Source organism: Lampetra fluviatilis, chromosome 37, assembly GCF_964198595.1.
Source record: "Lampetra fluviatilis chromosome 37, kcLamFluv1.1, whole genome shotgun sequence".
NCBI classification, from domain to species: Eukaryota; Metazoa; Chordata; class Hyperoartia; order Petromyzontiformes; family Petromyzontidae; genus Lampetra; species Lampetra fluviatilis.
This window is the reverse complement of record NC_136311.1, coordinates 12,000,926-12,025,873: the sequence shown is the minus strand read 5'-3', so window position 1 is coordinate 12,025,873 and position 24,948 is coordinate 12,000,926. Positions and strand designations below refer to the sequence as shown.

Below are 24,948 nucleotides of genomic sequence, written 5' to 3'. Positions count from 1 at the left end.
ACACCACCCCCCACACCACCCCCCACACCACACACCACCCCCCACACCACCCCCCACACCACCCCCACCCCCCACACCACACACCACCCCCCACACCACACACCACCCCCCACACCACACACCACACATGACGTCCCACCACCGACTCCGCAAACCTGTCGAGTCGCGCCACACGTCACTCCACCCGCTAAACAATCCACGTCACAACACACGACACCCCCGTGCCACACCCTAACAACCCACACCACACTTCACGGCGGCTCACACATACCACCACCACCACCACCACGTCAGCCCCCCACTGCACGCCACACACAGCGGTCCACACCATAGCACACACACCTACACAGCACACACACCTACACAGCACACACACCTACACAGCACACACACCTACACAGCACACACACCTACACAGCACACACACCTACACAGCACACACACCTACACAGACACACAAATATCTCAATATAGCCTTAACAGACTGTTGGGGCTGCTGGCACCTATGAAGGCTGGCACAGCACACGAGGGGGTGGGTGGCCAGAAACCACGCCCGGCCGCCTTTGTCTCCCCAGTGACGATGTTTACACACCTTACCAGGTACTCATTTGAGGCTGAGTCGACCTAGGGGAGCCCCAGGACCGGTTCAGATATTCGTCACTGGTGGTGGCCATGAGCGGCAATCGAACTCGGGTCGCCGGGTTCGTAGCGCAGTGCACTAACCACTACACTACCGCTCCCCACACACACTGTTGGGGCAAGTGTTATTAGCGAGCACACACACGCCACATCACACACACAGCACACACACAGCACACACAGCACACACAGCACACACACACAGCACACACACACAACACACATCACACACACACATCACACACACAGCACACACACAGCACACACAACACACCACACACACATCACACATCACACACACAGCACACACACAGCACACCACAACACATCACACACAGCACACACACAGCACACACACACAGCACACACACACAGCACACACACAGCACATTACACACACAGCACATTACACACACAGCACACACACAGCACATAGCACATTACACACACAGCACACACACAGCACATTACACACACAGCACCGCACGCAAAGCCCCCCCCCCCCCCAATATGGATCTAAAGTGCAGCCGCGTAGCAACCGCAGCGAAGTTGAACCGCGGGTTCCAATCAAGCACGTGGGATGGTCGCTCACGAGGCGGGGCGATGAGGGGAGGGAGGTGCGGGCCTGTGATGAGGAGACCGGTAGATTCACCATCGATCCCCATACTTCACCGACGATGACCGTCCCCCCCACCTCGTCATCTCCCGCCCCTTCGTCAGTGGAGCCGTTAACGAGGAGCGCCATCAGAAGTCGTTCCCCCAGGAGGAGCGGTCCTCAGTGGGGGTGCGGGGGGGACTGTCGGGGGGGGAGAAGGGAGCGGTGGAGACCTGTGGGGGGTTAGAAGGGAGAGTTAATATTTACTAATGTTCGTTATGCCACACAGCTGTGTCGCTCTCTTGCAGAAGTGACCTGGCGATCACAAATGATAGCGCTTCCACCAAGTGGCTTATCACGTGCAAACGTAGAGCAGCCAGATACTCTGAAATGCACGTTGATTCTAAGTGTGCAGGGAAAACCCGGAGAACCCGGAGAAAAGTCCACGCAACCACGGGGAGAGAGACACGCAAACTCTAAATATACAGCAGCAGCAGGCGTCAGGGTCGGGATCAAATCCATGACCTCCTGTATACCAGGCGAGGTAGTTAACATCTCTCCATCGTGGCACCCTGAGTGAGAGAGTGAATGAGACAATGAGATTGAGTGAAACACCCCATTCAGAGAGTGATTGCTAGATGATGATAATCGCATAGTGAACAAATGAATGACTGACCAGAGTGAATGAGTGTGATTGAGAGAACACCGGTGAATGAGAGAGTAAATTAGAATGTTATGTTGGGTAAATGTTATGTTGGGTAAACAGGACGAATCATCAGCACAAGACTAAAAGAACATCAGCTAAATATTTAATTCTCCCAAATACAACTGTCAGCAGTAGCAGAGCACGCGTGCCAACAAGGACACTCGATTGATTTTGATGTTGAAGTTCTGTGCAAAACTAGCTACTACTGATTTAAAGCTTTCGTGACTGCAGGGATTCATCTTCTTGGTTCTTTCGGTAAAGTCACGTAGAAGGGAAGTAATAAAATAATAAAAATAAAACATTATTTTATTACTTCCCTTCTACGTGACTTTACCGAAAGAACCAAGAAGATGATAGCTACTACTGGCCAAGACTAATTAGAGAATCTATCGAAATGGAAAGAAATAAAATAACTTTAACCGTTCGGATAGCTACCGCCTTAGTGCTGCGTGGAAGTGAATCATCATATAATACATTATTTAAATGCATGCCTACAAAGGGCAACATACTTCAATAGGGATTACCATTGGTACGGCTATTTTAATACACACAATAGACAGGAAAAACATAATGTACGTTGCCTCAGTAACCTCCCCCCCCCCCCCACATTGTGTAAGAGCGCAGAAGCGTGGTCACCACATCTACGCCTCGATATACGGAACGAAACAGGTGGACTTCTCTACAAATCTGGCTGTCGCCTGATCAAGCTGGTTGTAATTGTGAATGTTGTGGCTTGGCTCTCCAACACACCGGTTAGTGCTGTACTAGTATACTACACTATACACTACACTATACACTACTATACCACTACACTACTATACACTACACACTAGTGCTGTACGAGTGATGAATTGGCCATGTTCTGTTTACGTGACAACCCTTACTAGTTGGCTGTGTCGGGTGGTGGCGGATTTTAACCACGACACATTTATATATTTATGCGATCTAACCCCAAAAAAACTCTATTATAGAGTTAATTAGAACTTTGTGAATGAGACACCAGGTACAGGGATTGAGGTAGTGAATGAGGAAACGAGCAAATAAGACATGGAGTGAAATTGTGGTTAATGTGATAAGCGAGTGAATGAGAGCAGCAGAATGAGAGACTTGGAGACCAGCGAGAGATCAATCGGATGAATCAAAGAACGACATCACACCACAGAGTGAACGGTAGTGAATAAGAGTGAATTAAATAACAAGGGGGGATTTGAAAGAGTGGGTGCTAATAATTTGCATTAATCACACAATTATCGCTGCTCGGGTGGCCCCAGCCTTCGCGTCATCACTCGAACAAGAGGCCAGAAACTGTTAAACTGGAAGAAAATTGCAGTTTTCGGAAAATCTTTGGGCGACCGGGACGAACTTTGCGAAACCACGAGGACCATGCGAGCCCAGTGTCCAGTGCGCTACGCACCGTGAAGGGGCGGCTGATTCCCACAATGCCGTGCTTGCGGCTGTAGAACGCGAGCACATGCTCGCCACCATCGCGTGGAATCAGCTCCGAGTCGAAGCGAACCTGAAGCAACGCAGACAGCCACCGTGACGCAGTCACAGTGACTCAGTGTGACACACGGCGACACACAGTGACACGCGCTCCACGGGGGAGGAGAGAGCTAGCCTGCGTCTCCATCAGTTCTGGGGGGAGGGGGGCGGGGTGGGGGGGGCGGGGGAGGGGGGCGGGGGGGCGGGGGGGGGGCGGGGAGGGGGGGGGGTGGCGGGGAGGGGGGGGGGCGGGGAGGGGGGGGCTCTCACCAGCCGGTCATCGCAGAGGCTCCAGAGTTCCTCGTCACGGGCCCACACGTACGACACGTAGTCCTTGGGGTGACGCCAGCCGACCTGCACACACGCGTCAACGCGCGCGTCATGGGGAGTGATAGTGGAGCGGTTAACGCGTCGTGGGTCTCCCCCTCCTAGGTCGACTCGGCCTCAAACGAGTACCCAGTCATGTGTGTAAACATCGCCACTAGGGAGACAAAGGCGGCCGGGTTTGTTGTTTGTCACCCTCGTGTGCCGTGCCAGCTGACATAGGTGCTCACTCAGCAGCCTGTAAGACTACACGGGGGCCTTTTCGTGTGTGTAGGTCGTTGTTATTTACTGCAAGGCCCGCGGGCCGCTCCCCACACACCAGACATACAAACACGAGCACACGTTAACATGTGTGTTACACGTGTGTTACATGTGTAACACACGTGAACATGTGTTACACAGCGGGCCCCTGACGTGTGGCTTACAACAATACACAAATGTAAAAACACCCATTGAAAGGCAATGTGGCGGCACTCACACCGATGTCTTATCGGCGAAAGCGTGGGTGCGTGCGTGCGCGTACAGCATAGAGCCCGATCCAGTCCCAGGGGTTTGTGGGAAAGCCCGGCTGCACATGGAGCGAGAGCTTGGCATCCCGCGCTGCGCTCCACTCCCCGATCGCCTCCACGCTCACCGGGCCCTCGGCGTCCACCTCTCCCTCCAGCTGCACCGCACAGCAGCCACCGCACGTGGTTACGGCAACCGTCGCAGCAGTGTCCTCTGCCGGCCCCACGGTGCGCGTTGCACGGCCACGCTAGCACTGTGGCTTGTCTTCAATGTGACTCTCTGTGTCTCTCTAAGTCTCTCTGTGTCTCTGTGGGTTTACTATACAGTCCATAGTTTGGGTTGGATGGCCACGCTAGCACTGTGGCTTGTCTTCAATGTGTCTCTGTCTCTATAAGTCTCTCTGTGTCTGTGTGTGTCTGTGTGTGTCTGTGTGTCTCCGTGCATCTCGATGGGCTTACTATACGGTCCATAGTTTGGGTTGGATGGCCACGATCGCACTACTGTGGCTTGTGTCTTTAATATTCCATTCACGAAGGAGATTTGTGCATTGGCCTGCTGATGATGTTCTGATGCTAATACTACTAAGCGTGTGTACACGGGACAGCCTCCGCGAGTCTCATGGCTCTGTTTGCAGCAGGGTCCTGCCAGGTGTTTGCAGTAGGGGGCGATGAGGGTGATGCCAGAACACGATGGCCTACACTTACAAATTACGTTATTTGTGAACTTATAAAGTGCATTGAGCGTTGTCTCAGGTTTAAAAGGAAGTTAGCGCTTTATATTTGACCAGTAGGGAGACAAAGGCAGCCGCGGCGTGGTGCTGGCCACCAACCCCCTCGTGTGCCGTGCCAGTCTTCATAGGTGCTCGCAAAGAGCACTTGCCGCAAATTTGTTAAGGCTACACAGGGGATCTTTGGCGGCCCCACCTCCTCGTGGTTCACTTTATGGTCCATAGTTTGTATTTCACGGTCTTTGGTGCATGGCCCAGCTACTCGTTGATACTGGGTCGTTTCACTTAACGAGTGTGAACTGCAGATGCTGAGGACAGGTACCTGCAAACACTGCGGTTCTTCACATGTGGTGTTACATTTGACGTTTTATTACTTTATTTTAAAATCATAATTTGTACTTCTCACAGAGAAAAGTCGTTCAAGAGTGGAGAATGTTGGGGCTGAAATGTACCTCGAACAAAGGCGGTGGTCACTGCGTCGCGTGCTTTCAGACGCGCTTTTGCGACCATCTGGAGCGCTCTTCGATTCGATATTAGGAAGCCACTGGAGCTTTGCACTTTTAAATCTAATTTTAAAACGCATTTCTTTAGAGCTGCTTTTTGTGCTTCGTTTGTTGTCCTTCCCCCGCACCTCCGATTGGCACAGTTGGCTATGTACGGTGCGAAAGAAGTTCAACATACACACATTCAACTCGGAAGGTATCTCGCTCGCGAAGCGAGACACGCGCCCCCCAGCGAGTCGGTTAAGCGGCGCTGTACCCCTGTACCCTACCAGCGAGACACGCGCCCCCCAGCGAGTCGGTTAAGCGGCGCTGTACCCCTGTACCCTACAAGCGAGACACGCGCCCCCCAGCGAGTCGGTTAAGCGGCGCTGTACCCCTGTACCCTACCAGCGAGACACGCGCCCCCCAGCAAGTCGGTTAAGCGGCGCTGTACCCCTGTACCTTACCAGCGAGACACGCGCTCCCCCAGCGAGTCGGTTAAGCGGCGCTGTACCCCTGTACCCTACCAGCGAGACACGTGCTCCCCCAGCGAGTCGGTTAAGCGGCGCTGTACCCCTGTACCCTACCAGCGAGACACCCGGCAGCTGGCACGCGACTCCGTCACCTGGATTAGGAACTCGGCGGCGACGGGTTTGTGGTCGCTGACGTTGCAATCCATGTGACTCGTGTAGGAGAGCAGCTTCACTCGGGCCGAGGGGGCGGCCGCGCCGTCGCCCCGGTCCTCAACGGCGCCCGCCCCCCTCCCCTCGCCCTCTGGCCCCGGGGCGTTGCGGGAGTCACCCTTGACCCGCCACAGCACGCGGTCGGTCCACGCGGGTTTGCGCTGCTTGCCGCTACCGATTGCGCGCAAAAGAAAACGAAATTAGAGCGAAAAGGCAAAGGTGCAGCCCTACAACTGCGTGCTCGTGCCGCTGCTGGTGGAAGGGGCCTCTGAAAGAGGGAGCTCCGATGAGGCCCACGATGGCCAGAAGTAACCCGCACACGAGCTCACCGCGCGAGATCGACTAACCATGACGTGCTCCTTTATATGGCTGCTACTGGGTGGACAAGAGGCCATGGTGGGCGGGGGATTATATCAACTCGCCCCCCATTGTTTAAACTGCCGCATCAGGAGATGGAGTCCGGATTGCAAGTCTCGTGGCGCTCAACTACTACACCAGGGTGGCAGCAGCCCCGTTGTAAAAACAACGATACGTGTTCCACTGACGCCAAGTGGTTAGTTACGCACCAATGGCCTAGACGTGACCCCAGCTTTAAAACCGAGGGCAGGGCCGTCCATAGGGGCGGTGAGGGGCCCGGGGAAAATCTCACCGTGCTGGTCTCCCCCCCCCAACTTCTTCACACTAAACCGGAAGTATTCCATCTGACACTGTGACATCGAAGCGCGGGGCCCCACAAATCGCGGGGCCCCCCAAATCGCGGGGCCCGGGGTGGTCGCCCCGATTCACCGTACCCTTGGGATGCCGCCGAGGTCGTGATGGGTATGATATGCCCCCTGTACCGTTCCCGTTCTGCCGTGATGTACATCGATGCCTACTTTTTTGAGGGCGACATTGTCACGTAACAAACAGATCGACCGACCGATCGATTGACCGAGGGGGATGAGAATGGCCAGTCGTGGTGTTCCCCGGGCGGGAGGGAGGTGGATCTGCGAGCCCCACGGGACACGGACTGCTGCCCTGCAACACGCGGTTCGGTCCCACCTGGTGTCGTAGGTGTTGGTCCCCTGGTCGAACTTGTACGTGGGGGGGAAGGAGAGCGGCCCCTCTTGAAAGTCGCGCAAGAACGCCTCGTTAGCCTTGGATATGTTCAGCTGCAAAGGGGAGAGCATATATATATACACATTAATTAAATTGACGATTCGTTATGACGTTTGTTGTAAAATTACAATTTATTTTCGGTTTACATCTCCTTTGCTTCATCATTACGTTGTATTTTTGTGTTTTTTTTATTCTACATTGCGTATTTTTTTGGCGAGTCTGTTTGCCTGGCTGCCGCGTCTTGTAGCCTCACCACTCGTCGTTTGCAAGCCGAGCCGTGTCGTTCAATCTGCTGTTTGTTCCGTCACACTTTCGACTGTAAGCTCCTGCTGCCCCTCCCTCACCCCTCCCCACCTCACATGTCGTGGTGTATTTGGTGATGTTGGTGACGGTTGTGTTGACGATGGTGGTGTGACGAGAGGGATATTGGTCATGTGGTTGATGGCAGTGGCGATGGTGGCGTGATGAGGGGGATATTGTCGATGTGGTTGATGGCGATGATGTTCAGGAGGCCACGCGCCTCGTCCTTGCCCCACAGGAGGTGGAGGCGGCCGTTGTCGATGGAGTCGCGCGTGAAGCGAAGGCCGTGGTCGGCGATGCGGAAGTTGAGGTCGCCCAGGCAGAGCACGACGCTGTGGAGGCGTGACACGGAGACGCCCACTCACCGATTGGCACGGGTGGCTACGTACGGTACGAAAGAAGTTCAACGTTCACACCAACACTGAGGTGGCTGCCAAGGTGAAAGACAAGAGGCTGACAGCTGGGCCGACGGTCGCGTCTCCTGGCTTAGCGCACCCCAAGGACAACAAACTTAACAGAAAGAGCAGTTCAACCACCGTTACTAGATGAGGGCTGTCCCCAAGCCGCGCGGATCGTGGGGGCTATTCGACCATACTTCGCCTACTCTAGTTGCCACTGATATCAGCTGTAGCCAGCAATCGAACGTGCAGCAGAGGGTTCATATATGCAGCACCCTCACGACTACCATGAAGACAAGGATCCCCCATACAGCTTAAACAGGGCCGAGTTCTGTTAGCGAGTAACAGCTATGAAAGCCGAGTCGATGTCGGGGAGGCCCAGGACCGATTCAGACGATCGTGGCCGTGAGCGGGAATCGAACTCGAGTCGCCGGGTTCCTAGCGCGGTGCGCTAACTGCAACCCCACCGACCGGCGTGCGCATCCTCACTCGTGCTCCAGTATCGCGAGGCCGGCCCCGTTCCCGTCTCGGCCAGCCGCGTCCCTGCCGCCGCCGTCCCCGCCGCTCCCGTTGGCGTCGTTCTCCACCGGCGTCATCGCCGGTGCCACCGCGGGGTAGCGCTGCTCGTCCAAGATCCGCTCCAGAGCATCGAGGCGCTGCAGGTGGCCGCCCTCGTGCGGCGGGAGGTGGCAGTTGACGAAGCAGAAGGAGAGGCCGCAGAGCGACGCGCGCACGCTCACGCCGCCCTTGTTGCCCTGGACGCCGGCCGGGACCACGCGGAACGCATCACTCGCACGGCATGGAATGGAGCAGGTCACTCTTCCCACCCCGAAAAGATGAATCTCCCTGCTAAAACTGTCCATATGATAAGCGACTCCGTCGTGATTGTGGCCAGCTCGCTTCTGAAAGGAGCTATATAGCTCAGTGGGCCTTACCGGGTAAAATAAAAATAGTTTTAATAGTTGTAGTTTAATGTGACGGAGAGGTGGTGTGAGATGAGACAGGAGGTAGGGGGGGACGGCGCCAAGACCAATGTTGTCATTGTGTCTGTGTGTTTGCAGGTATGTGAAACTTATTTCGCACCATACGTAGCCAACCGTGCTAATTGGAGGAGCGGGGTACGCACCCAGTAGCCCCCGAGGCCCGTACGCGTGTACGCCGTGTGTACATCCCTCACGAGTGGCAGCAGGGAGCTCTGCACGAACACGAGCAGCAGCAGTCCCTGCAGACGCACCGACTCGCGCTGCACACACGCACACACGCACACAAAGACAACGATCCCCTGTGTAGCCTTTGTACGTATGTTGACCTTCTTTCGCACCGTACATAGCCAACCACGTAAATCGGAGGTGCCGAGAAAGAACAAACTAAACACAAATAGCAGTTCTAAACAAATTAGTTTTAAATATTGATTTTAAAATGCATCGCTCCAGTGGCTTCCTAATATCGGAAAGAAGACCGTTCCAGACGGCCGCAGAAACGCATCTGAAAACGCTCGCGATGCAGTGACCACCATCTGGCTAGTGAAAATCCGCTGTGATGAGCGGAGTTTGCGTGATGGTTTATGCTCCTTGACAAGAAACAGACTGTTGGGGGAAGCATCGTTAGCGAGCAATATGAAGGCCGACATGGCACACGAGGGTTGGTGTGGCGGGTACCACGCCCGGCCACCTTGTGTCTGCCCAGTGGCGATGTTTACACACCGCAGCAGGTACTCATTTGAGGCCGAGTCAACCGAGGGGAAGCCATGCACTGCTTCAGATAATCACCACCGTTATTGGCCATGAGCGGGAATTCAACTTGGCCAGCTGGACAGCCGGGTTCGCAACACAAGACGCTGACCCGGAATGCGCCCCGTCTCGTCGGCTCTCGGATGCTCAGCAAGAGTTGAGTCTGGAGAGTGCCGGGAGGGCCTCCCTGTGCGCGTGCTGGGGCCCAGCCCGCACGAACCCACGCTTGGGGGCCCTACCCGCCTGGGGGCCCTACCCGCCTGGGGGCCCTACGCCCTACCCGCCTGGGGGCCCTACCCGCCTGGGGGCCCTACCCGCCTGGGGGCCCTACCCGCCTGGGGGCCCTACCCGCCTGGGGGCCCTACCCGCCTGGGGGCCCTACCCGCCTGGGGGCCCTACCCGCCTGGGGGCCCTACCCGCCTGGGGGCCCTACCCGCCTGGGGGCCCTACCCGCCTGGGGGCCCTACCCGCCTGGGGGCCCTACCCGCCTGGGGGCCCTACCCGCACGTATCCGCGCGGAGCCAGCACGTCCATCAGGAAGCAGCTCCAGGGGTCGTCGACGAGAGAGTCCCGAAGAAACAAGTCCACACGCGCACTCAGCTCCTGCAGCCTGCGCACACAAACCAACAAAGACCCCCCCCCCGTATAGCCTTGGACACTGTTGTTGGGGTAAGTGCTGTTACAGAGCTCCTATGAAGGCAGGCATGGCACGTGATGGGGGGTGGGTGGCCAACACCACGCCCGGCTGCCTTTGTCTCCCCGGTGCTGATGATTTACACACCGTGCCAGGTACTCATTTAAGGCTGAGTCAACCTAGGAGAGGCCCGGAAACAGTTCAAATATTCAACGCTGTTATTGGTCGTTAGCGGGATTCATAACGCCGTGCGCTAACCGCTACACTACCGCTCCCCGCGCACACACGCACAGCCATTTTATCGCCCACACATAACGGCATTCATGTCAGAACTCAAAACACATCTCTCTACGCTTGTATAGAACAACTAACTCACAGCCACAACTTGATTTACATTTTTTTTTTAAAGGTGCTTTGGGTGGCACATTTGTGCAAGCAAGGCACCACACGTTGACATACTGGAGATCAGTAAAACCTACTGGACGTCTGTAAAAAAGAGCTCCACGGCTCATCGGATTCCTCCAGTCTAAATAAAGATTGTGATTCAGTAAAGGTGTGGCGGGTGGGGGGGTGGCTCACCCTATGATGTAGAGATGTGGTGGGGGGCCCTCCTGGCCCAGGGCGAGCAGAGCGTCTGCCTCTTCGGGGGGCTCAGCCGTTCCCACGTTCCATGTGATCACGCGCAGTCTGCGAGTCACGCGGCGACACGCATCGCGGATTTAACGGGAAAATCGCAGAACCCGGGCATCGTGAGACTCGCCATCGTCGCCGCCGCCATCGTTTCTGTATTCTCCCCATTACAAGACGCGGCAGAAAGTAAGATGCACCCCGTCTCCCCCCCCCCCCCCCAAACTTGTGGATCTTGAAATAAAAAACACCCCATTTGTATCCAAGAATACAAGGGTATGCATGTTGAACTTCTTTTGCACCGTATACAGACCACTGTGCTAATCGGAGGTGCAAATGTAGTGACATTAGACAGAACTGTGAGAACGATGGTAGCCGGTAGGATTACACCGCCAACATTGCATCACCTCTCCATTTACGTGCGGTGAAGAAGGGCCATCGGCCAAATCATCGCTTCTCATAACAAGATTCCTTTCAAGGCCACAGTCGTATTGATGAATGTGCTGAGGATCTTGTTGCTCGTTGGGGGGGTTAGGAGGGTGGGGGGGGGCGTGATGTCAACCCGGCGCACGAACCCGGCGCGACGACGCTGCGCACTTGCCTGCCTGTCCACGCGCCAGCCAGCCAAACGCTTTTTCTATAATATATTTCATCTGCAGTAATAATCACGTATATATTTTTTTCTTCATATAAGACGAGGATGTTGTGCTTGTGCACCACTGCCAACGCAGCAGCATCACAAATACAATTTGTTGCATTTCATTGACCAAGGCAAAGATTTTTCAAGAAAGTAAATTGCAAATCATGAATTCATAATTTTCCATGAAGATTTAATTTTAGATACCTTTAATATTATGCTGTATAACCAAAACTTTATTCAAATTTAGCTTGCAATCAATCCCCCCCCCCCCCGACACGTTAAGGGAGGCGCGCCACCACTGATGGGAATTCTGGAAATGCTGGAACCAGGGGCCACAGACTGAGTGATTTCGCATCACTCCTGGAATTCAACAAAATAAATGCAGGAATTATGTAGCTCTCAGCACAGGGAACCAGGCATCAATGGATTCCAAAGAACACAGATAATGAGGATCTTGGGACTTTTACAACTGCCGGAAATGGAATCGGGTATTCCCAGGTATCGAGAGACTTAGCAGAATTCCGTTGTTCGAGGATTCGACTTATTCACGGGATTCCTGGTACCAGGAATTAAGAGGTGTTCTCACAATTTTGGGATTCGCGGCACCAAGAATCATGTTACAGCAATACGGATCAGAGATATCACCAAATTAATTTAACCTAGAACCATAGAATTCATGCCTCCAGGAATCAGGGATTCCAAGAAAATCAGGAAGCATACGATTCATGGCACTTGGGATCAGGAATTTAAACATTTGACAACAGCAGGCACGAAAAAATGTCAGTAAAAAGGAATAAGGATTTCCTAGATATCATGGGAAACTCGGAACTACAGAGCCACGAAACGTGTGACTTTAACAGCCAAGAACTCAGGGGAATTCACACCAGCCTGACGAAGCAACCCACAAGCCACCAGGGGACACCTTGTAACGTCACAACGAAACGAATGAGAGAACGGACGATCCGTTCGCCCAACCAACTCACGGCACCTCATCTGCACCTCCGGCTCTCCCCGTAACGACCGCATGGCCCTGACCAGCTCGTCGAGCGCCCAAGTGGCAGCCGCTTCTTCTCCTCCCACCACCTCAGCCTCCTCCTCTTCGTCCCCATCGCAATAATCATCGGCGTCGTCGTCGCGCTCCCCGTCTCCGCCGCGGGCGAAGCGCCCGCCCCCCTCGCGGCACAGCACCAGCGAGGAGTTCCACGAGCGCAGGCCGCTCGCGCCCAACGCGGCGTCCCCGCCAAGCGGCCCGCCGGGCCACGGCGGCGCCGGCGAGTAGGCGCAGGACGAGGAGGCCGAGCTCGGGGCCCGGCTGCGGCGGCCGCAGGGGGTGCCGACCGCCGAAGACGCCGCGGTGGACGCCCCCCGCCCCCTCCGGCGCAGCACGAGGCTCACGCCCTGGACCGCCTGCTCCAGCCGGTCGAGTTTCGTCGACAGCGACTGCAGGCTCTGAGCGCGGTTCATGGTTGTGGTCGTCGTTGCCGCGGTCGTTGAAGAAGAAGCGTGGACGGATGGGCGGGCGGACGGACGGGTGGGCGGGTGGGCGTGGAGGTACGGCTTTGGGCAGAGTGCCGTGATCGTGCTGAAGTTGGTCAGGATCTTACCAGATGCAGCTCGAGTGATCGGGTTATATTGATGGATGAGCAGGAGCGGAGTAAATCTTGCTGGATACGTAAATATTGCCGGATGAATTTACAGCTGGATTGGTTATAACTGCAATGAACTGATACAGGACGGTCCTGGAGTGATTAAGATATCTCTGATCTTTCCAGATGAAGCTGAAGTGAGGAACGTCTTTGAAAACCGAGTTGTAGCAATTGCAATCTTCTGGATCAAGCTGGCACGATTGAGACCTTGCTAAGATCACGATGGCGTAATTGAGAGCCTGCTGGAGCGACCAGGAGTGTTCACAGTCAGACTGCGTGGGTGGGAGCGCTCACGGTCGTGCTTGATTGAGATCTTGGTAGATATCACCAGATTGTGCTGCAGAAAGTGGGATCTTGCTTAAGTTCGATGGAGAAATGCGGACCTTTCACGATCAAATTGCAGTCATCAGGATTATCAGTGAACCCTGCTGGATCATTCTGGAGTTGTCAGAATCTTTCCGGACCGTGGAGCATTGGTGGTTTTGCCGGAACGAGTCCTGGTATTACCAGGATGGTGTAGGACCTCGCTCTGAGTGACCACGAGTGATCAAGACGTTTCTAGATCTTGCTGAAAAGAACTGCAGCTCTGGATCTAGTTGAACTGATGTGGGTCTCCGGACCGACGATACCAATATGAATACGGCCTTTAAATCCAAAGCCGAACAACGATTAAGGATCGGGACGCTGCGAGGAGACGAGAGATACGGGGCGGGAGGGGGACAATCTTCAAGAAATACACACAGAGACAAAGCGAGATGACTGGACAGAGAGATATGGAGAGGTAGGATAGACTCAACAACATACAACCTACGCCTCGCAAGCGAGCCAAGTTAGAAGTGTCGCTCCCCGGTCACCCGCACAGCCTCCCCACACCATGAGGATTCCACCAGCCGCACCCCTCCCTCCCTCCCTTTGCCCACCCATCACACAGGGGGTTCAATGTGATTTTTCGGGCAGACCGAGTCACGGGGTCTGGTTTGGCGGGGGTGGGGGTGTGCGGGGTCTGCGGATGGGGCAAGCTATTCAATCGTGACCTTAATCCTGATCAGCGCCACGTGGGAGTCACCTGTATGGGATTAGTGAGGGCCCAGGCGGAGGGGAGGGGGGACTTGTGTAGGCAATGAAGAGGGGAGGGGGCTCAAGCGATTGGGCGTTGAAGCGGGAGGAGAGGAGATCAAGCTGGCATGAGTAGAGGAGACAATGCTTCTTCTATGCCGCCTGTAAGAAGCACCTTGTTCATTATAGTCTGGGCCCCATCACAGAAATGTGGAGTTTGGAAATTTCACAGTAGTTCAGAGACAGGTATAGTCTGCGAGGATTGGGTGAAAGTGCCAGATTGTTTCACGCTATCCGCCAGTCGGCACTGCGGTCAGAGGCTTGACTCTGAATTGGAAGGTCGCAGGTTCCAATCCCGGTTTGGGAATCCATTAAATCCATCATCATCATCATGCCTCCATGGTCGATAACATGACAACCATTTAGTGGGAAGCCAACAGTAGTTGTAGAATTGATGTACTCGGCTCCTCACAAACAAACAACTTGTAAAAGACCAAACGTAGAAGATTCTAAAGGTCCACCCTAAACCGCACTCACTGCACAAACCACAGCAGTAGATGCCAATACCTGACGCACAAATGGAAACATAAAAACTCTCAAGTAGCAGTGTGCGACTGTGGTCATCCAGAACAGACCCTACAATGTATAACGACGCGATGCCCGATCCACAAATACAAAGGAGACATCACAGCGATACACTCCGAAACATCCTGATGCGGTTATCTGGCTTGGCCACCTGAATGTGAAATTGTAGTTGTTGCTCTGCATCAGCCATACGAAAGACGAATAAGACTTGGCTCCTCCAGATAAATGTGGAATTTCAGCTGTGGGCTCTATTCAGGCTGCCAACAACGGAGATGAGCACTGCCCGTGAGACTATTAAACTGTGAGCCATTGTGTGCTTTCCATGTAGAGATCACCCATGTGATATCCCTGTGCGGCAGTTCCCTCCCCACCCACCAATGTCCACCCAGCGATATAAATGGGTGCACCAGTTAGTCAATCAGTAGGTCGCGTGTGGTGGGGTAAAATCTGGGTACTCCCAACTCTTAGACATCTGATCAGCATGGGAGAGTCGGCCAAAATACCCTCCCTCTAGTGGAGGCCCCTTCCGCCAGCAGTGGCATGAGCAAGACATTGCGGGGATGCGTCGTTACCTTTTACTGTGAACCACGTGATTGTTAGCTTAGGTCAGTACAGAGGTGAAAGGTTTATGTTCAAAGATCAAGCAATAAAGTTAAGCATTCGGCAGTGGGAGACGATAAAGGCAACGATGATAAGATTGTCAGTGTGTAATTATTCACCCGGCCATTCAAAGCATCACCTGATTCGGTGTCACGATTCCATGTACCATTACATTAGCTGGGCGGTGGTGGCAATATACGCGGCTGCCTGTAATCCAGCAATGTGGAGGCAGCAATGAGGGTTGGTGGATCACACACAGATGTTGTGACACTCCCTTCCCATGGGCTTCGAGGAGGTGCTGTACTCTGGCTCGCCAGAAGGTGGCACATCAATTTGTAGACTAATCTCCATCCGTTTCCATCTGCACAGCGGTAGAGTATTGGCCCCCTCGCCGCGCGGGGGTTTTACAACACTTGTGCAATCCTCCAACGCTCGCCGCCCCTACAGTGCTGGATTAGAGGCCAAGTATGTATGCATTTTGAACTTATTTCGCACCGTACGGACGTAGCAACCACCGCACGGTAAGAGGATGACCTCTGAACACTTCACACAAAGTGATACTCATTATTCCTGGAGTTTTTACAATGAAACTCCCAGCTCACTATTAACCACGGCTAGCCAGAGAGCCGAGCATTGTAGCCACACAGCATGCACCCGATGTGTAGTAGAGAGACCACAGGGCAGCATGCCCTAGTTGGAACAGCAGGCTGCCAACCTGCGGGGGAGTCACCCCTGACAATTTTGTCCACCGTCATCATCGTTCACTACTTCATATATCTCCTCGCAAGTATAAACAAGTCCCGAGGCACGGACGGAATGAAGGAGCAGATTTGAACAGAGCCTCTGCGAGTGGGCAGCAGCACACACGAATTTAAATCACAAATAGTTTTCAAGACAGCCAATAACATCGTTGTGGAAAAACTAGCTCCCTCAATTGTCATAGCCAGAAAGCACCGTACATCGAAATGCAAACACAGCCCATTAGGCTGCTAGGGGTAGAGCACGGCTAATGATTTGCATTGACGAGGCAATGCTGTTATCAGTGTAGGCTGGTGAACGGAGGAGGACCCAGGACCGGTTCATATATCACTCGCCTGTGTACACGAGTGTGTCAGTCTATGTGTCACTCCATGCAACTCTGTGGGTGTTTCACTCCGTGAGAATGTCTGTCGTTGTGGCAGTCCGTGAGTGTGTCACTTCGTGAGCGGCAGTGCGTGAGTGTATCGCTCTGTTAGTATGTCAGTCTGTGAGTAGGCCAGTCAGTGAGGATGGCAGTCCGACTACGAGTGTGGCCACCCGTGCCAGTCCGCGAGTGTCACTCTCAGCATGTGTCACTGTGTGTCATGGCAAGAGATCTCTTAGTTTGCAGTGGCGCAGTGGCTCGCCATACAGCTCGCCACAGGACTCTGGGGGCTGCGACTATAACGTCACAATAAGATTAACATTCCATGAGCCAGTAATCAGGGCAGTGTGGACGCATGAGGACACAAACCCTGTGAAATGCAATTCAGGACTTAAAAGGTTCTCATTAACAGTATTTTCCACAGCAATCTATAAGGATTTATGTTTGTACAAGCTAATTTGCCTTGTGTAAGCTGGCCTTGGTGAATCCATTGTTGAATGAAGGCTGTCCCTTGCTGTGCTGGTCGTGGGAGTGTTGTGTGATCATGCTTCACCACACAGGTCTGTGCGGCTTGGTGACCGATTGAGATATCAGTCGCCAGTGTGTCAGTCTGCAGGTCCATGGGTGTGTCAGTCCGTGAGTGTGTTAGTCCGTGTGTCAGTCCACGAGTGTGTCAGTCCACGAGTGTGTCACTGTGTGTTAGGCCATGAGTGTCAGTGCCTTAGTGTCACTACAAGATTGCGTCACCTTACGTTTACATGCGTCCATCTGTCAGTCCATTAGTGCGTCACGTTATGAACATGTTCACTGCACATGTCAATCCGCGAGTCAGAGCCCGGTATGTCCTGTTGTGCTGACAGCCCCACGCATCTCACCTGAGTTCCCGTCGTCTCTTGTTCGCCTCGGCCAAGCCAAGGCCCCTCGCCCCAGCCTCCAGCTCTCCCATCTGCGCTTTCCCTGCATCTGCCCTGGGCTCCTCCATGACTCCGGGTCCCCCTTAGCAGAGGGCAGGGACAGCCATTCAGTGTCACAGGCTGCGGCGGGGCTACATTACAACAACACCGTGATGCATACAGTCATCACTGTACTCCGGGCTTCACTGCAGCCGGATACATTGACTCGTGGTTGCACTGTACTGTGCTCCCACGTCTCCGCTCCCCGCCCTCGCCGCCCCGCAGTGACCCGCATGGGGAAGTATGTGGTCAGGTCGCCCGTTCAGCGCGCGAAGGCGGTGGGAGGCCCCGAGCAGTGGACTGCCAACGCAGGCTGTGCATGTCCATACTTAGCACAGCATCACGGTCAGCACTGGGTCGATTATATCTGTGTGATTCGCAATGATTTGCTTTCACAATACAGCAAATGTTTCATTTGCAAGTCTAACAATGCTACGGCTTTGATTGTATGTACAGTAACTACAGTATTTATAACGGACCCAGGGTCTGATTACAGAGATCGATGCGAAGGCGTCTCCCCGATCTAAGCAGCAGCGTTGAGCGGCGCCGTGCACCTGCTGGCTTCCATGAGCCGACGGTGGAAACTCCACACTCCCATGGCCGGGGCCAGTGAGATGTACAAAGTCACGTGTCATACCCGCCGCGCCGATCAGTCAACACGCACACAGTAGAACTACGTCACAACGTCTAAGATAACCCGATTTGTTCACGCTGATGTATTACCGCTGCTGTTGTCGCTATTGTCATCGGTGCTGAGCCGCAGAGGTCAATGCTTGTTGTAGTCGCCGTTGTTTTAGGGGAACCGTCAACGCCAAGCCGCGATCACGCAGATACCGACCTTTGACCCGGAAGACGACGAATCCCGGTGATGACGTCGCGGGTGCAGCGAGGGGCGGCCATGTTGGTTAGGGGACTGAGGGGTAGGGACGTCTCGTGCCTGTTCGTCATTGCCCCCCCTCCCTTACAAAGATGGACGCCCGCATTCAAATCAGAAAACTGCGATTGAGAGCGGAGAAATCCGATGAGCGACGAAGCTCGTTTTAAACAGATGTGCAGTACGGGCAGGTCAGAACGTGAGAATAATACAAAACACGAAAGGAGTGCAAAGTATAGGAAACGTAAACAAATCTTTAAAGCTTCAAATCAAGATTAAATCCTTAAAAATATATGAAACTAAACTATTTGTATATTATACCACGTCAAGCCCATTGAGCTATTAGCTTCTTTTTCAGAAGCTACCTGGCCACAACTGATAAGCTCAACGAGATGGTTTATAATGTGTAACTTTATAGCAGCCAAATCAAAATAATGTAAACACGTGTTTCAGGTCTCGCCTGGTCACAGGAACTAAATGTGAAACCACACTTTAATGAGGGCGACTTGGCGGTTGACAGTTTTCAGTTACACCATTGGAACCTCATTTGCCAGTAAAAATATGATAATTGTTTTTTTACCCTTCTATCTGGCAACAAAACTGACACCAACCCATGTGAGACTAGGGTCTAAGGAAAGCTGTCTCGGGTGTGGACCAATCAACTTCAAGGACAGTGCACATTATCAGAGTTATGTTTTTTGTTTGCATTATGACTGCAGGTATTGCGGTCTATGCAAACATGACTCCTTGTAAAAAGGTGTCAGTTTTGTTGCCAGATAGAAGGGTAAAAAAACAATGATCAGTTTTCAGTTAATGACGCCACGATTCCACACGGTACCGATGACGTCATGGGAACGTATCGCTGAATGTCGTCACAGGCGGCCCTCGGCTGGTGACGTCACCTCATGCACCACGTGTTTGTTTCAGCGTGGTCGGTGGGTGGCGAGTGAGGCGAGTGTTGTTGACGGTGGTGACGATGATGATGGCGATGATGTTGGCCTCCTGAGCAATGGTTCGGCTCCGCCAGGGCCTCTGCCCGGGCCTCACAGCCGACGTGGTGGCTGTGCTGCGGGGAAACAACATCAGCACAGGTGGGCTGGGACAGGCGGCGTGCACTGTGAACGTGTCTCACGCGCGGTGTGGTGGTGGTTGTGGTGTGGTGGTGGTGGTGTGGTGGTGGTGGTGGTGTGGTGGTGGTGGTTGTAGTGTGTGTGGTGGTTGTGGTGGTGGTGGTTGTGGTGTGGTGGTGGTTGTGGTGTGGTGGTTGTGGTGGTGGTTGTGGTGTGTGTGGTGGTTGTGGTGGTGGTGGTGGTTGTGGTGTGGTGGTGGTGGTGGTTGTGGTGTGGTGGTGGTTGTGGTGTGGTGGTTGTGGTGTGATGGTTGTGGTGTGTGGTTGTGGTGTGGTGGTGGTGGTTGTGGTGTTGCCGTGGGAAGCGGTGGTGGAGCTATCAGCTCGCGGCGTTACGAACCCGGCTCCACCGGAGGTCGAATCTGGCTCACGGTCAAGAGCAGTGACGATTCGGATAATTATAATTATCATGGGCCTCCTCTAGGTCCACTCAGCCTCAACGGACTGCCTGGTGCGGTGTGTAAGCATCGCCACTAGGGAGACAAAGGCGGCCGGGCGTGTTGCTGGCCACCCAACCCCCTCGTGTGCCTTTCCGGCCTTCATAGGTGCTACTCGCTAACAGCACTTGCCCCTACGGTCTGTATCGGCTACACGGGGGATCTTTGTCTTTGCAGTTGCGGCGCTGGTGACCCAGGACAGCCAGAGTCTGGCTTGGACCACGGGGATCCCCTACAAGGTGCCTGCCGCCATCAGCTGCAGAGAGAGAAGTTGCCCAGTCCGTGAGCTCTCTCTGGTCTCCAGAGCGGGGCTCTCGGAGCCCTGGGGGCACGCGGAGCCCTGGGGGCACGCGGAGCCCTGGGGGCACGCGGAGCCCTGGGGGCACGCGGAGCCCTGGGGGCACGCGGAGCCCTGGGGGCACGCGGAGCCCTGGGGGCTCTCGGAGCCCTGGGGGCACGCGGAGCCCTGGGGGCTCTCGGAGCCCTGGGGGCACGCGGAGCCCTGGGGGCTCTCGGAGCCCTGGGGGCACGCGGAGCCCTGGGGGCTCTCGGAGCCCTGGGGGCACGCGGAGCCCTGGGGGCTCTCGGAGCCCTGGGGGCACGCGGAGCCCTGGGGGCACGCGGAGCCATGGGGGCTCTCGGAGCCCTGGGGGCACGCGGAGCCCTGGGGGCTCTCGGAGCCCTGCGGGCAACCGCGTGTCAATGTCCCAGGGTGGACGGGAGGTGACTTGCAAATGTGTGAAATGTTATCATACACGAGAGTCATTGGTGAGTGGCCAGGTATGAATCTACCAATATAAAACAACAAACCATCGTGGTAACCTGCAACGACCTTTGTAAACTCGGCGGTTGTCAGCAACGAGGCGGTGACCGACAGGAACCAGCGGGCGGGGACATGACGTCACGCGCGCAGAGCGCCCGCGGGATTTTGACTTTAAATTCGCTGTCAGTCACTCAGCTCGTTGGGATACCTCACAAAACGGACAGTTGGTTAAGATATTAATGTTCATTATTCATACGTTTATTTCTCAGAACCATACTCGGTTGAAACAAAATTCAACAAGGGGTATAGGAGTTAGTCAAATAAAGGTGCCGGGTGGCTCGGAGGTCAGACGGAGCGAGCACCGCTGAGGTGTCCTGGGGTTGAACCCAGGCGCAGTAGTGGACCTGATGCTGTCGGCCCAGAGACCAAGGACTGCACAACAATTCGTCGCGTTACACTCGGTCCTTTAATACCAGCACTGCGGATGTTGATCCCAGCACTGAAAATGTCATTTCAGGCACTCGAATTCGAGTAATGGTTTGACTGCCCATGCGACGAGCATGGCTCTCAGTGGCAGAGTGAGTGACAGAAGGTGCTGGCCTCTGCTGTGTGGACCGGAGGTCACTTGAAGGGATATCAGAAGTAGTTCTGTGATATCCGCTTACATGGGCCATGCTGTACCTTGCTGAATGAGAGATGTGAATGGATTCTTCATAATTTGACACCAGTAGCACAATTCGGGAACATTTTTGCAAGATAAAAAAAAACAAATGTACAAAGTTGGAAATGTTGAATGTGTTCCAAATGTTAAGAGTAAAGCATTGTAACATGGTCAAGGTGAGGGCCCATGCATGCGTGCGCACATCGTGTGTGTGTGTGCGTGCATGTTTGCGATTGTGGGTGCGTATCAGTGCTTGTGCGTGCATGTGTAGCGGTTAGCGTGCTGCAAAACAAACGCAGCGACTCGAGTTCGATTCCCGCTCACCGCCAACACCAGTGACGATGATCTGAACTGGTCCTGGGCCTCCTCTAGGTCGACTTAGCCTCAAATGAGTACCTCGTGGAATGTAAGAACATCGCCACTGGGGAGACAAAGGCGGTCAGACGTGGTGCTGGCACTCACCACCTGGTATACCGTGCTGGCCTTGAAAGTTGCTCACTAACAGCACTTGCCCAAAAAGTCTGTTTCGGCTATACGGGGGATCTTTGTGCGTGCGTGCGTGCGAGTGTGTACGCATGGGGAGCGGTAGCGCACTTTGCTATAAACCCAGCGACCCGAATTCGATTCCCGCTCACAGCAAATATCTGACCTTGTCTTGGGCCTCGCCTAGGTCGACTCGGCCTTAAATGAATAGCTGGTTATTTGTGAAAAAACATCGGCATTGGAAGAGACAAAGACGGCCAGGCGTGGTGCTGGCGACCCACCCCTCCACGTGGCGTGCCGGCCTTCACACCCGCCGCTAGCTTACGTCATTTGCCCCAGCAGTCCGTTGAAGGCTATGCACGGGGGGGGGGACCTTCGCCCCTGTTGCGTGTGCTGCAGACTCTGCGTGCCGTGCGCCGCGTGCTGCTGGCACAGTTCGCCGCGTTCCCGAGCAGCGCGGCGGACGCCTACGAGGAGCTGCTGTCGTGCACGGCCATCCTGCCCACGGGCTGCTCGCGGTCAGCGCTGCACCGCGGCCGGCACGCTCCGGAGCTGTCCGCAACACTGTCCTGCGAGAATAATTTAGGCTCTCATCATCACGATCGACATCACGGTCTATGGCAGGGGTCGGGAACCTTTTTGACTGGGAGAGCCATAAAAGCCAAATATTTCTAAATATATTTTATTGAGAGCCATATAGTATTTTTAACGTATAATAAATTAAATATGTCTTACTTTTAATGCGACTTCTGGTGCTGCATGGTTTTGCTGATGGCCTTGTAGTCTGGTTCATACGTGGTGAGGTTGAGCTTCATGCAGGCGTGACCCGTGAAATGTATCTTCAAAACTAATTTCTGTTTACTTTAAAATGACACAGTATTATTAAGTAATATCACAAGTATTTTAAAATCAGTTCCAAACTGATATTTTATTTTATTATTTTTTCAACTCAAAATTGTCTGGGAGCCATATGCCGTCACTGGAAGAGCCATATATGGCTCGCGAGCCATAAGTTCCCGACTGCTGGTCTATCGGGCAAACAGCCCGTAGGTGTCTACTGCACACGTCGTCATTTGTTTCCACTTTCCTCTGTCTTGTGCCAATATGCTCAAGTAGTGCCACATCTTTCTGGCACCAATATCTGACGTGGCCATGAAGCCATTCTCAGTTGGGTTATTCCTCTCTTTCCGGTTCCTTCCATTTTTCTGAACAACACACTTTTAATGTTCCTGTTAGTGTCCATACTACATGTGTCCAAATAGTACCAGTTTCCTCTGCACCGCCGGCATCAGGTCTTCCTCTACGTGCAAACTTCTTGCATTACGCTGCCCAGATGGTTGTATTTCGGTATGCCGCGACCATTATAGGATTATTATCAAGAGGCGTACCTCGTATTCTAGTGGTAGTGCCTTGTGCCGATAATTCCTACTGCCAAGTCAGCCTCGCAGCAGTTTCCAGATAATTTCTGAGTGAGGAATTAAAAGTCCCTGCTCGGGGTTCCCACGTAGCAGGGATCTCATGCCAGGGGTGGCACACACACACATGGCACGGACACGGTGACGTGGGTGACACACGAATGACGTGGGTGACACACGGCACGGGGGCGAGGTGCGGCAGGTGACACAGCGTACGGGGGTGTGATGCAGCAGGGAGTGTGGGCTATACTGTGCTGTGACCCCCACCCCCCCCCCCCTGTGTGTCTGGTCTCAGGTTGGACTCCCTGCTTGACTCTGGGCTCTACACGGGAGAGCTCACTGAGCTGGCAGGAGGACCGGCCACGGGAAAGACACAGGTCTTGTCACGGCACATCCTGTCACGGCACATCCTGCCATGGCACATCCTGCCATGGCACATCCTGCCACGGCACAGCCGGCCACGGCACACATGGCCACGGCACAACCTGCCATGGCACAGCCTGCCATGGCACAGCCTGCCACGGCCTCTATCCTGTCACGGCACATCCTGCCACGGCACACATGGCCACGGCACATCCTGCCATGGCACAGCCTGCCACGGCCTCTAACCTGTCACGGCACATTCTGCCACGGCACACATGGCCACGGCACATCCTGCCACGGCACACATGGCCACGGCACACATGGCCACGGCACACCTTGTTACACTCAATGCTGCCACACCACAGCCTGCGATGGCACATTCTGCCACACCACAGCTTGCCACGGCACATCCTGCCACACCACTCGTAGCCACACCACTCGTAGCCACACTGCTCTCTGACAACACCACATACTGCCACACCACTTTCGGCCACATCACAATCTGCAACACCACAGCCGGCCACATTGAAGGGCAAGTGTGAACCATGTCTCTCTGTCTCCCCTCGTGTCTCCCCGTACCTCCCTGTACTTTCCTATGTCCCTCCGTGTCTCCCCGTGTTTCTATTTGTCTTTTCCTGCGTCGCCCCTTGTATCTCCCCATGTATCTCCCCGTGCGTGTTTCTCCATGCGTCTTCTCTCCGTGCGTCTCCCCACGGCATGTAGGTGTGCCTGAGCGTGGCGGTCACCGTGGCCTGCGACTTGGGCCAAGCCGTGATGCTGGTGATGGCCGGGGGGGCGGCCGGGTGCCTCGCCTCCCGTCTGCTCGCCATGGTGCAGGGGAAGACGCCGGACTCCGGGGCGAGCCAGGTGTGCCGGGCGGCACGACACGGCACAGTCAGTCTCGGGACAGCACACCAAGAAACGCCATGTCGTGGCAAAACATGCCATGGCATGACACGGACTGGCACCGCATGGGCACACCACAACATAGCACGGCACAACAAAAACATAATTGGCAGGGCAGAGTCTGGTGCAGCATTCCACATCACGGGACAGCGCAGAGTCCCGGCGACGCATTGGCACGGTCGGGCGTGGCTCGCATCTTAACATTTTGGAGGGGGGGTTCGCGGATCGCACCGAGATTACGCTACTCTCTCAGCGTGCCGCTGAGTTGTTGTCGTAAGAGTGATTGTCGCCGACGTGTGCAGGTGGCGGCTCTGCAGCGCGTGCAGGTGGCGCGTGTGTTCGACGCATTCGCTCTCCTGGATCTGCTGCAGGACCTGCGGGC

The 24,948-nt window shown here is 54.5% G+C and overlaps 2 protein-coding genes across 3 annotated transcripts in view; one reads left to right on the top strand and one right to left on the bottom strand.

Annotated features, from left to right (window-relative positions):
• Positions 1–109: 109 nt before the first annotated feature.
• On the bottom strand, positions 110–18,463 carry LOC144945388 (inositol polyphosphate 5-phosphatase K-like). 2 transcript variants are annotated; one of them, XM_078873890.1, is made up of 13 exons: positions 18,374–18,463; positions 17,458–17,578; positions 10,885–10,992; positions 10,173–10,281; positions 9,068–9,184; positions 8,431–8,696; positions 7,764–7,875; positions 7,187–7,296; positions 6,088–6,316; positions 4,270–4,410; positions 3,693–3,776; positions 3,355–3,456; positions 110–1,467 (listed from the first exon to the last, which is right to left on the bottom strand). In XM_078873890.1, exons 2-13 carry the CDS (start codon positions 17,562–17,564, stop codon positions 1,384–1,386), a joined length of 1,569 nt encoding a protein of 522 aa, XP_078730016.1. In that variant the 5' UTR covers positions 17,565–17,578; positions 18,374–18,463; the 3' UTR covers positions 110–1,383. The 2 variants fall into 2 exon arrangements, with proteins under 2 accessions (XP_078730016.1, XP_078730015.1); XM_078873889.1 differs by lacking the exon at positions 18,374–18,463 and adding an exon at positions 18,259–18,367.
• The window catches only part of RAD51D (RAD51 paralog D), a 22,280-nt gene continuing 6,053 nt past the window's right edge, over positions 8,722–24,948 (top strand). Inside the window, exons 1-7 of the mRNA XM_078873990.1 lie at positions 8,722–8,754; positions 19,337–19,500; positions 20,153–20,214; positions 22,282–22,400; positions 23,593–23,674; positions 24,384–24,527; positions 24,869–24,946. Coding sequence (XP_078730116.1) covers positions 19,419–19,500; positions 20,153–20,214; positions 22,282–22,400; positions 23,593–23,674; positions 24,384–24,527; positions 24,869–24,946 — 567 coding nt within the window. The 5' untranslated portion in view covers positions 8,722–8,754; positions 19,337–19,418. The remainder of the gene's footprint in view (positions 8,755–19,336; positions 19,501–20,152; positions 20,215–22,281; positions 22,401–23,592; positions 23,675–24,383; positions 24,528–24,868; positions 24,947–24,948) is intronic.